At 54.7% G+C, this 10,764-nt stretch overlaps 5 protein-coding genes across 5 annotated transcripts in view; 3 read left to right on the plus strand and 2 right to left on the minus strand.

The window, feature by feature from the left end:
- Window positions 1–297: 297 nt before the first annotated feature.
- Window positions 298–1,952, minus strand: PHACADRAFT_175020 (uncharacterized protein). Its single transcript, XM_007397139.1, has 2 exons — window positions 1,693–1,952; window positions 298–1,627 (listed from the first exon to the last, which is right to left on the minus strand). The coding sequence occupies exons 1-2, from the start codon at window positions 1,880–1,882 to the stop codon at window positions 912–914; spliced, it is 906 nt and encodes a 301-aa protein (XP_007397201.1). The 5' UTR covers window positions 1,883–1,952; the 3' UTR covers window positions 298–911.
- A 359-nt stretch (window positions 1,953–2,311) lies between these two features.
- On the plus strand, window positions 2,312–6,240 carry PHACADRAFT_258404 (uncharacterized protein). The gene is made up of 13 exons (XM_007397140.1): window positions 2,312–2,628; window positions 3,181–3,279; window positions 3,336–3,401; window positions 3,454–4,180; window positions 4,231–4,366; window positions 4,430–4,576; window positions 4,633–4,813; window positions 4,870–5,671; window positions 5,730–5,800; window positions 5,850–5,892; window positions 5,949–5,979; window positions 6,039–6,128; window positions 6,188–6,240. The coding sequence occupies exons 1-8, from the start codon at window positions 2,340–2,342 to the stop codon at window positions 4,890–4,892; spliced, it is 1,668 nt and encodes a 555-aa protein (XP_007397202.1). The 5' UTR covers window positions 2,312–2,339; the 3' UTR covers window positions 4,893–5,671; window positions 5,730–5,800; window positions 5,850–5,892; window positions 5,949–5,979; window positions 6,039–6,128; window positions 6,188–6,240.
- Window positions 6,241–6,414: 174 nt separating this feature from the next.
- PHACADRAFT_258407 (uncharacterized protein) lies at window positions 6,415–6,959 on the plus strand. The gene is made up of 2 exons (XM_007397141.1): window positions 6,415–6,861; window positions 6,925–6,959. Exon 1 carries the CDS (start codon window positions 6,571–6,573, stop codon window positions 6,781–6,783), a length of 213 nt encoding a protein of 70 aa, XP_007397203.1. The 5' UTR covers window positions 6,415–6,570; the 3' UTR covers window positions 6,784–6,861; window positions 6,925–6,959.
- A 47-nt stretch (window positions 6,960–7,006) lies between these two features.
- On the minus strand, window positions 7,007–8,586 carry PHACADRAFT_146529 (uncharacterized protein). Its single transcript, XM_007397142.1, has 4 exons — window positions 8,405–8,586; window positions 7,923–8,347; window positions 7,523–7,867; window positions 7,007–7,467 (listed from the first exon to the last, which is right to left on the minus strand). Exons 1-4 carry the CDS (start codon window positions 8,487–8,489, stop codon window positions 7,222–7,224), a joined length of 1,101 nt encoding a protein of 366 aa, XP_007397204.1. The 5' UTR covers window positions 8,490–8,586; the 3' UTR covers window positions 7,007–7,221.
- A 664-nt stretch (window positions 8,587–9,250) lies between these two features.
- The window catches only part of PHACADRAFT_146532 (uncharacterized protein), a 2,744-nt gene continuing 1,230 nt past the window's right edge, over window positions 9,251–10,764 (plus strand). The window contains exons 1-2 of the mRNA XM_007397143.1: window positions 9,251–9,499; window positions 9,555–10,547. Of these exons, the coding sequence (XP_007397205.1) occupies window positions 9,299–9,499; window positions 9,555–10,262 (909 nt within the window). The 5' untranslated portion in view covers window positions 9,251–9,298 and the 3' untranslated portion in view covers window positions 10,263–10,547. The remainder of the gene's footprint in view (window positions 9,500–9,554; window positions 10,548–10,764) is intronic.

Raw genomic sequence — 10,764 nt, forward strand, 5'->3', positions numbered from 1 at the left:
GGGGTCCGGCCCAACTGAAGAAAGGCGGCACAGTTCTTGGTATGGAGAGTGGTGGCCTGGAATATGTTGTACCGGGCCCGCGGTAACCAGTCCTGGCAGACCGAACCACAGACGTGCAAGGTCTTCTTGTCATAGCGGAGGTAGTCGACGATAGCGTCCCTCAATTCGGCTGGAAGCCGGGGGCCGAGTAAGCTGCTGTGTTATTCATGGAGAGTAGAATGACAGGAGATAGAAGAAGAGTTGCATAATGGTCGAAGTGTGTCAGCGCCCATGATATTATAGTCCGGCAGTAAGGCCACCAGGCCGCTCGTCACCCAAGGTACAGTAACAAAGGGCTGAAGAGGGGGCCACTCACGCTCATTTCACGAAGCTTATCGACAGACTCTGCGCGTTGCATTGCCTGTGACCAGATCACCGCCCCCTGATAGACAAAGCAACAGATGCTCTGCCGGCGCGCACTGCGTCATTGTTTGCACAGGATACCGGCGTACGAGGGACACATGTGGACCCACAGGCCGATACATACGGAACGAACAGCGAGACCTGATGCGTCACACCATCAGAACAGAGAGGGAGGGGTATGAGACTACGTCACGAAAGGCGGTAGGGAAAGTCTGATCGGCCGGCCTGCGTACTTGGACCATCCGACAGGAGAAGATGAGGCGTCACTAGAGAAGCGGTCGGATCTGAGCACCCTATAGCAACGCAAAGGTGAGAAGTAAAACTCTGGAAGACGACGGTCGTCCTTCTCTCATTACAAGGTATGATATCGCTGGTCTTGGAGTGCTGCAGAATCCGCTGGGTGAGGAGAAAGTCGCATAAAAGAACGCAGGCCGATCGACGTCCCGGTCAGGCTGCTTACAGTATGGCAAAACGTGGAACCGAAAGAGTCCAGCTAAACTGGATGGAGACTAGCGCGTTGCTACAACCACACGTTCGATCAACCAAGGATCCCGCCATATGGTTGTTTTCGGGAGCTTGGCTTGGTCTTGCAGGATGCGTTCGACGTCTTTTGCCTGACCCTTGCCTACTTCAACAGCAAGCACGCCATCGTCAGCGAGGAGTTTCTCGTTTGCGACGAGTCGTGCGATGTCGCGATAGAAGGTGAGCCCGTCCCCCTGCTCAGAGTCCGGATCTCCGAGAAGCGCGCGTCTGTCCTCAAAGTCTCTCACCGAGGGCGGCAAAGAGTCATATTCGCGCCTAGGAATGTAGGGCGGGTTGGAGGTGACAACGTGGAATGGCGGATATAGTCCGGACTTCCGCAGGAAGGTGGGGTCTCGAATGTCTGAGAGGATGGGACGGAAGGTGTTCCGGAAAGATGGAGACTGGGACGGAGGATTGTCCGAAGGTGTATGGAAGCCGCAAATCGCTGTGTTTTCGGAGGCCAGTTGAATAGCTTCCGAAGCTATGTCTACACCGAAGGCTCGGACGCTCCCAGACGGCCAGAGATGACAGAGGAGTAACGGGATGCACCCGGACCCCGTGCATAGATCGAGGAGACTGATAGGTCTGGAGGCGGACGGCGTGACGTATTCGGAGAGGCGCATAGTCCAGTGCTCGGTTTCTGGGCGGGGAATGAGAACTGGCGAGCGGGCCAAGAGGTTGAGAGGGCCGAATGGCTGACTACCTGCGAACCATAAGGATGAGATTCAAACAATGTGCACGAGGTTGCATGGCGCGCCCATTACTCACCGAGGATGTACTGCAGGGGTTCGCCTGACATTCTGCGGGCGACCATTTCAGCCAGGCTACTGCCGCGTTGCCGGTTGGAGGCCTCTCGCAGCGCCTGCATCATCCAGCGTAATTCTAGCCGCGCAGACTCATGGCCAAGGGCAGACGATAGTTGAGACAAAAGGCCTAGGTGCGCATAGTGACTGCGCATGGGGTTGCACAGGCTTCTTTCAGCAAACTCAAAAATGACCGCCTCCTGCTTTATGCCACCTCCGAGCGAGACCAACGCTAAAGATACGTGCGAGTGGCGGGCGTTCCGCGCGAGAGCGAGACGGAAGCGTGAGAACCGCGAGAACGCCGTGCGCCCGGACGAGCGCGCCGGCCTCGTGCGGAGATGCCGAGCTGCCGACGCTATTTCCGCCACGACTTTTTTCCTTTCTAGGGAATATCAGCGATAAATAGGTGTATTTTCGACGGTCGGCTAAGCGGCTTTAGGGCATTTATCTTGCGGACGTTGCGCGTAGCCAAGCGCCGACCCTTCGCAGCTCTCAGGCACTTTTCGACCAGTCATTCGACGCCTGGTCGAGGCCGTCATAAATCCTACCCTCATTGTCTACAACCACTGCCGTCCTCCAACGCTGTTCGCTACATGCTTTTACGCCGCCATCATGCTCTCCGCTCAAGTTCATGACAGCAGCTCCCTGGGCCTCTCGATGCTCACCCACGTCGCCGGCAGCCAAGTCTTCTCAGGAGAACCCTCGTCGCTCACCGCCAGTCCCATCTCTCTCGAGCAGAAGAAAAAGCCTGCGTACAAGCGCAAGCGCAGTACCGATGCACCAAGCGACACGGAATCCTCGTCTTCACATCCACCCACCCGAACACGCGATGGGCCAAAGAAAAAGAAGGCAAACCGCGCCTGCTTCCACTGTCAGAAAGCACACCTGACATGTGATGACTGTGAGTCTTCTTGCTCAGGCCTGCTGCATTTACGCGATCTCTGTCTCTTGCTATGCTCCACGAGCAAGCCAGTCGAACCATCTCGAATTTGACTAGGAATTTGACTGGAGAGAGAGCAAAGAGGGGTTAGCCTATGCTCGCGCCTTGTTCTACTGGAGAGCACGCTTTGTTATCTGTCCCGACGCTTTTGCTTGCGGGGCGCACGCTCTAGACGAATATCGGCGACCTTGCGGACAGTGCACTCCCCACGCCCCTATTCATGCCTTCGAGCCGGCGATAGAATAGCGACTAGTCTGATAGCCACTGTCGCATTGTCTGGGGAACCTTCTCACAGCTTCTCTTGGAGACCGGCCTGCTCGAATTGAATGGGCAACCTAACTTTGGATCCCCAATTAGCTATGCAACACCACATCAATCGGCCCCTTGCGTCATACGCGTGTATCACACGATCTCTCGTTGGGTCTATACGCGGCCTGCTCGTTCTCTACTTGTGTTTTCGGGGCTTGTCTTTCACGTAAACGTTATGGCTGACGCTGACCGCCGACTTCCCAGCACGACCATGCCAGCGCTGCATCAAGCGCGGGATAGCAGATAACTGCACGGAGGGTCATCGAAAGAAAGCCAAGTATTTGTTGGACGAGGAGGAACTTGGTTCGTGTTTTGTATTCTCACTCAGTTTTGTGATCTGACAGGGGTACTTGGTGCAGAGGCCCTGAAGCGGCAGAAGTCTGGGGACGGGTCCACCAACACCGCAGAAGCGCCCAACGAGCAACGTGAGACTTCTCCTGCCTGCTATCGCACTTCACACCACTTACGCTGTAGCAGCCGCTGCCACCTCGACAGAGACCGGAGCATTCGCTCAATCAGAACCAATGTTCTCTAACTACGAGACAGCAGCTCCAGCATTCGCTTTCCCGCCCTCAGACGCCGCCAACTTGGAATACTCGATCTTATCGTCGATTCTCGGCAATTCCCCAGAATCAGGCAATTCTGCCGGTAGTCCAGTGGCGGCACAGCAGCAGATTGGCCAAGTTTCGACATCATACGTGGCGCAACCATCGTCCGCGAATATGGGCAGTGGCTCTTGGCCGGCGGCCCCCAACAGCTACAGCGAACAACAGCCCGCTGCCAGCGCGGCAGCGGCGGCGCCTAACGGCTACGTCGCGCCGCAATATCAACTTCCAGCGCCCGCGAACGGCACTACACCTGTTCAGGGGCAGGAACTCCAGTATCCGGAATACACCACCAACCAGGGTCGACAGTCGCAGCCAGCGTCATTAGGCAGCTATACAGGTCAGGCGGCGCAGGTTTCAGTCAACCAGGTGGCCCCTTCGGCGGTCCAGCTGGCGCAGCGGCAGCCTGCAGTAACTCCTACACGCTCTAGCTCCACCACTCTCATTGACCGATCAGTGTCTGCGGGGACTGCGTCGTGGGCAGGGCCGACGCCGTCGGACGTCGGCCACCACGACGTGGTCAGCGTGTACAAGTCAGTTACAGATCCGTACGACTACACCGAGGGCTATCACTTCTTGATGAAACACCTCCCGACTCGGTATGCCTTGTTGGTCCCTTGTGATGTGGAGTAACTCATGTTTGGTGCAGTAGTTTTGAGAAGAACGACATCCTCCGGGTCGTCAGGGCCCTCGCCATCTTCCGGCCGTCGCTCATTGCACTTCAGATGCCAATGACAGAAGAGGACGAGATTTTCATCGAGAAGTGCTTCCAGCGATCGTTGGTCGTAAGTACTGCGATATGCTTGCATGTGCGGTGCTGGACTCACGGCGATGTCCTTGTTAATCAGGAACTCGACAAGCTCGTGTCCTTCAGCGGGACGCCCACATTGGCGTGGCGCCGTACAGGCGAAATTTGCCTCGTTGGTCCAGAGTTCTGCATGCTCACTGGCTGGGAGAAGGAAGAGCTGATTGGTCGGAAAAAATACGTATACGAGGTGCGTGTCGCTAGCAACCTCGACTGTATGCTCTGCTAATTCCGCCGGCCTCGCAGCTGTTCGAGAACCAGTCAGTCGTGGAGTATTGGGAAAACTTCGCCAATCACGCGTTCGAGAACACGACGCAGTCGGTGTACTCTCACTGCATCCTTCTCAAGCCGTCAGGTGCCCCAGTGCCGTGCACGTTCTGCTTCTCAATACGCAGGGACATCATGGACCTCCCTAGTTTAGTGATTGGTATGTGTCCTTTACTCTGTTTGAGACCGCGAGTCTGACTTCGTGTGTTTTGACAGGGCAATGGCTACCCTTGCTATGACCACACTACATAGGAGTTCCGGCCTAACATTGTTTCGAGACGTCGGGCCGTCCTATATAATCCTCGTCATGATCCATCACGCGCTACCACACTACGTGCCGTCCAACCTGGCCACATCCTCGAGCACCGCATTTCCAGCATCTTTGTCGTCTCTCGTTTTGCATCTGCATTGCCTACCCTTTATCATACGCTTTCAATCCTCTTATCATATGCTGCTTTGCATCTTACACCGTGCTTTGGCATTTTTGTGTCGGACATTCCCTCCCATCCTACATGCATCTCCAGCTTAAAAATCTGAAAATCCTACAAGGTGGCGTTCTCCCCGACGTCCGGTTACGCTTGGTTACGATTGTACGCTCACCTGAAGATTCTCCTCCTGTGCATTGTACATTTCCACGACTATATTTAAATACCAGAAGTGAATAGATAAACAGTACCACAAGGCCCAGCCAGTGAGAGTAGAAGCAGACGTGCGTTCAAGTCAAGTAGAGGTATTAGTGAGCTCGCCTATATCGCCAGCCTCGCAGCCCCAATCCTTCCCTATGAGCACCCTAGACTGGAGGCTCACACGCTGTCCTGGACCTGCGCGTATTCGCTCTCGATGCCCGGTTCCATGAGCGAGGCGTGCCCGACGATGAGGATACCCGACGCGCCGACTATCCAGAAGATGGTCGAGAGCGGGGACGCGAACCAGAGGAGGGGGACGCCAATCACAAAGAGTCCAATGTACAGCGACTTTTGCGTCACGACGTGGTCGCCGACCTGCATCGGCTCGGGCGCTGCGTGCGCATGGCTGTGTTAGATTGAGAGAGCATGGCAAAACGGAGAGCAGCGCACCAAATTTGTTGATGGCGGCGAAGCCTCCAACGAGGAAAAGCATCGCCAAGACCAGCTGGATGTTCGTGAGGCTGCAAACTGGTTAGCGCGTGAGGTGGACGTAGGGCAAGGGGTACGCACAGTGCGTAGACCGCAAGGGCGGCCACTATCAGGCCGTAATTTCCTGTAGGCACGCGGCTTTAGAGAACACACACCCGAGAAGATTACTCAGGAACTCACCAGAGAAGTATCGTGTGTTATATGAGATACGCTTCGGTGTCTGGGTGAGCTTTCCTTGTATGGGGGACTTGCTTGGAAGCAAGGACATACCGAGGTCGCCTGGTTCATGTCCGCCGGCCGCGAGATCCGGTGGTGGTCGAAGAACTCTGAAGGCGTGCGCAGCGCACTGAGGCGGGTCTCCTACACATCGCAAAGGCCTTCAGTCATGAAGTCGTCACGGAATACCGGGTTATACGCACCCTGAAGGACTTGAGGGTATCCGAGATACGCATGAGAGCTTCCATGGCAGCGGACGTTGTGAGGTGAGGAGGGATAGGAAGAGACGAGGGTGGAAGAAGGGAAAGTAAACTGTAGGAGGTGGCTGTCGGCCGTCAAGGTGTATGTATTTGCGGCAGGCGTCACCGTCTATTGCTACAGCAGTCGCTGCGAGCGCGCAGCCACCGGGCCCATACCCCGTTCTACCCCTGCCACGACACCTTGCACGACACACTGCACGCTCATTCAGGGGCCATCTCGATCTCAACTTCACCTACGCAGTCTATAGACCTTATCTCTTTCTAGAATTTCCTTGCATTTGCGCAGTCTCAAAGCACACGTCGACTTCTGCTAGTACTTCGCCGCCATGATCCGTCGCGACCCGACACTCATTCCCATGACCGACAACGACGTACAGGATATCCGCGACATGCTTGCCGCACGGCAGAAGGAGAGTGCTCTGCAAAAGACGGAGGGGATGCTGAAGGACGGTGTTACCGGTATCCCGGGCTTTGCAGCGCAGGAGGAAGCGAGGAGAAAGAAAGATGCGATGTCCAAGAACGAACGACTCGGTCTATGACGTCGTTTGTGTCGTGGTATCCATGGTGCACGGCTATATGCTGTCGTTCACATGGAGTCAAGGAGCTAGGTGTCTGTTGTAAGTGTTCCCGGGGTGTACCGTGTATTTGTCTCGCTGAACGCAGGCACCGTTGCTCCTTAGCCCATCTAAACGTGTAACTTCGTCAAGTTTATCGCAGTTATATCACTATATCCCTCATAATTGGCTCGTCTGCGGCCTGATGTGACCGGTCATACACCATGGACCCTAGGCTGGTTGAGGCATTACACAGGCTGCAAACTAGTTCTCCCGAGCACAACGCGCCGTCACTAAGACCTTTCTAGGAATAGGTACGGCCTAGAATTGCTTTTACAACCGTGTTCAGCCGAGAAGCAAGTATATTCCAAACACAAGAGAGGAACAACCCAGGTGTGAGAATCGCCGCCGCGAGAACTCACCCTACCGGTCACGACAGGATGTCTCACAAATGGGGGATGGTATTCCCACCCTCTCATCGTGAGGATCGCCTGCTGTTGTTGATTCGACGTCTTCATCTGCACCCCACCTGAGACGTGTCCTCAAATAAAGCGCCACCCACGTCAAAGCAAGCAACACTGGGACCTCTACGAGAGGGCCTATAGTTGCTGCCAGAGCCTGGTCCGAGTCCACACCATAAACAGCGATGGTCACCGCGATCGCAAGTTCCTATTTCCCGCGTACGTCAGAATTTTTCGCGTGTTATCCAGTACTGTTGACTTACGAAGTTGTTGCTCCCAGCGGTGAAAGCCTGTACGACTGCCAGCTCATATCTCCAAGCCTTGTTGCTGCTGTACCGTACGCTGAGCTGCCATACAAGCACAAAGGCGGCAGTCCACATGACGCAGAAGTAGAGTATCATGGGCACGAACACCCTGAAGACGGGACCGAGGTTGTGTAAGATGTGGTGTCCTTGGAGCGCGAACATGACGAGAATCGTGTATAGTAGGCCCAGCAACGCGAGCGGCCCGAAGAACGGGAGGAAGCGATTGTGGAAGAAGTCGTGCGACGTCAGCCCGAGGACGACGAAGCGCGTCAGGAAGCCAAGAACGAGCGGAATACCAAGATACTACAAAAGCAGGGCCGTTCAGCTAATGTCGTCTGTGCATAGGAAGACGACTCACGATGAGGACCGATATCGCCACATCGCCATAATCCACCCGTATATCCTGTGCATTGCGACCACCCCCGATGATGTTCACGAACAGGAGCGAGTATGGTGAGTACAGTATGATCTGGAGGATACTGTTGATAACGACCAATATTGCACAGTATTGCGAGTCTCCACGTGCGAGCTGGTTCCATATCATGACCATGGCGATGCACCTCGCAAGGCCGACCATGATAACTCCCGCTCTGTACGTTGGCAGGTCTGGCAAGGTCGCCCATGCCAATGCAAGCATGATGAGTGGACCGACGATCCAATTGAGAACGAGCGAAAGTAGGATGTGGATGTACAGCCGCCGCGTCTTGAACAACTTGTGCAAAGATTCATACTGAACCTTGGTTAGGATAGGCCACATCATAACGATGAGGCCGATTGCAATTGCTGAGAGTACAGGTGAGCTATTCATGTCTCAATCAAGTGCAAGTTAGGCAGACTCACGGACGGAGACGCTCTTGAAGCGGACGGTGTTGAACGCATGCTGAACATTCGGGACGAACTCGCCAATTATTACGCCCACAATCATACACAGCAGAATGAGAGGTGTCAAAAGACGGTCCAAGAGGCTTAGCTGCCCGGCGAAAGCTGGTGCCGAGGTCAATAACTGCAGTGAGTACCGCACCAGTCATGGCACTTGCCTTTGAATTTGACTCCGTTTGGCGGCGCTGTAGATACTTGGGTGGGCTGAGGACTATTCGGGACCTCTTCGGTGGAAAGTTTGTTGTCTATGTGGACTTTCTCTACGGTAGGAGAGGGCAGAGACATCGCTGTTCTTCACCAGGATTCAGGTGAGCATTCGTTCGCACGCGCGCTTTTTTATATGCCGTGATATCTGTACCATATATGGTAGTTTCTGTGGAAACTCAGATTCGTCCGCCCGTGCCCCGCTTTTGGCCTAGGCGGCCCTGATCTGGTGCCCGAAGGTCGTCGAAATCGTCATGGATGTCAACGTCCCCAGAGGCTATGACGTCCTCGTCATGGGTTCCGCAGACTGGGATATATGCTCAGAGAAGTTGGAGTACCAGCAACGGGGATGCTCGTCTACCGTCTCTTGTCTTCGACTCGTGCTTGTTACAGAGCTTGTGCCGCAACACACGCACCCAAACGCCGGCTCAACGTGGATAGCAATACCATGGAGAAAGTACAAAATGTGGCAAGTCGAATGGCAGGCAAGTCTGCGAATGGTTATACACAGGAAAATGTGGCAGACCTCAGCGGCAGGGTACGATCCTATGTGTATGCATCGCTCCGTTTGTCGCTCGCTAATACCATATCCCGTAGACTGTTCTTGTCACTGGAGGTACTGGAGGCATTGGTTTCGAAGTCGCACGTTGCATGGCCCTTGCGAACGCCAGGGTGCTCGTCATGTCTCGCAAGGAAGAAAACGGTGACGAAGCTGTCAGAAAGATCAAGGAATCTTCCAATGACGCTGACACTGTCCCCGATATTACCTTCATCCAGTGCGACTTGGGTGATCTCAAGATGGTGAAGCAGGTGGCGGACAAGCTATCCAACGACGAAGGTCGCATGGATCTTGTGAGTTATACGCGTTCTATACCGAACTCTGATTCTCACTGTATTAATGCGTCAGGTCATCTGTGATGCTGGCGTCGGTGTCAATACTTACGGCGAGAGTGTCGAAGGCCTGGATAGACACATGATAGTCAACCACCTCGGCCATTTTCTTCTTATCAACCGTCTCCTGCCACTTATTCGCACGACCTCCAAGATCCCTGACACCCCTCGTCCTCGTATCGTCAGTGTCTCTTCCGAGCTCCACCGTGCCGCTCCCTCTAGCGCGCAGTTCACCTCCGTCGACGAGCTGAAGGACTCGTCTATTAGCAGCGTTGGCCTCTACGGTCGATCGAAGCTGGCGAATATCCTCTTCACCAAGTATGGCTTGGAAGATAGAGTCTTCCGCCACAACAAAGATCGCATCATCGCCGTCGCCACTCATCCCGGTGCCGTTCATACTGGTCAGCAAGATCAGTTCAAGGAAGCGTACGGCGCCGTCTTCGGTACCGTCCTCAAATATTCCGTTGTCCCTTTCATGCGCGCACCGGATCAGGGCAGTCTCAGTACCCTATGGGCGGCAACGAGTGAGGATATCGAGTCGCACAACTATGAGGGCAAGTACTTCACGGATCCCGGAGTCATTGGGTCAGAGAGCAAGCAGGCCTGCAACCCCGAGCTTGGGCGCAACTTGTGGAAGCTGAGCGAGGAGATCATCAAGGATAGGGTCGGGCCGGACGCACTTCTGTCCTGGGATGCCGAGAAGACGGTCGAAGAGACGAAGTAGGTAACTGGGACGTGGATTTCCAAAGTCTTATTCCCTTCCGCGATGTTGGTATCTTGTAGTCCGCTGTCAAGCACAATTGGCATTGAGCCAAGTTTCGGTCATTTAGTGGGAGATACCCTTCGTCAACGATGAGATTGGTCCAGAGTGTAGCTACTACAGTGGATCGGTGTTACATCACATGTGGGTTGCGCAGAACTTCCGAGAAAGAGCCTGAGAGTGTTGTATTGTCTAGAAGTAAATAGAGTTTGAGAGACTGACATGCTGGTCTTCGTCCACCACGTCAAGGTTTAAGTTTGCCGAGAGGCGTTCTCGAGCGGTCGAACGCGGTTGCCTGGAGAAAGTCATCCGATAGGTGCCAGGGTTTCCCCTCCAAGCGGGCGAGCTCCAGCGACTTGTAATAGTCTTCCAAGCACATGGTGTCGATATCCTGGAAGGCGATACTGGGGTAGACCTCGCCCTCGGCCCAGGGCAGGCTCACATGCTGTGGCTCACCAACAGTTTG

This window comes from Phanerochaete carnosa (genome assembly GCF_000300595.1).
Source record: "Phanerochaete carnosa HHB-10118-sp unplaced genomic scaffold PHACAscaffold_6, whole genome shotgun sequence".
Taxonomy (NCBI): domain Eukaryota; kingdom Fungi; phylum Basidiomycota; class Agaricomycetes; order Polyporales; family Phanerochaetaceae; genus Phanerochaete; species Phanerochaete carnosa.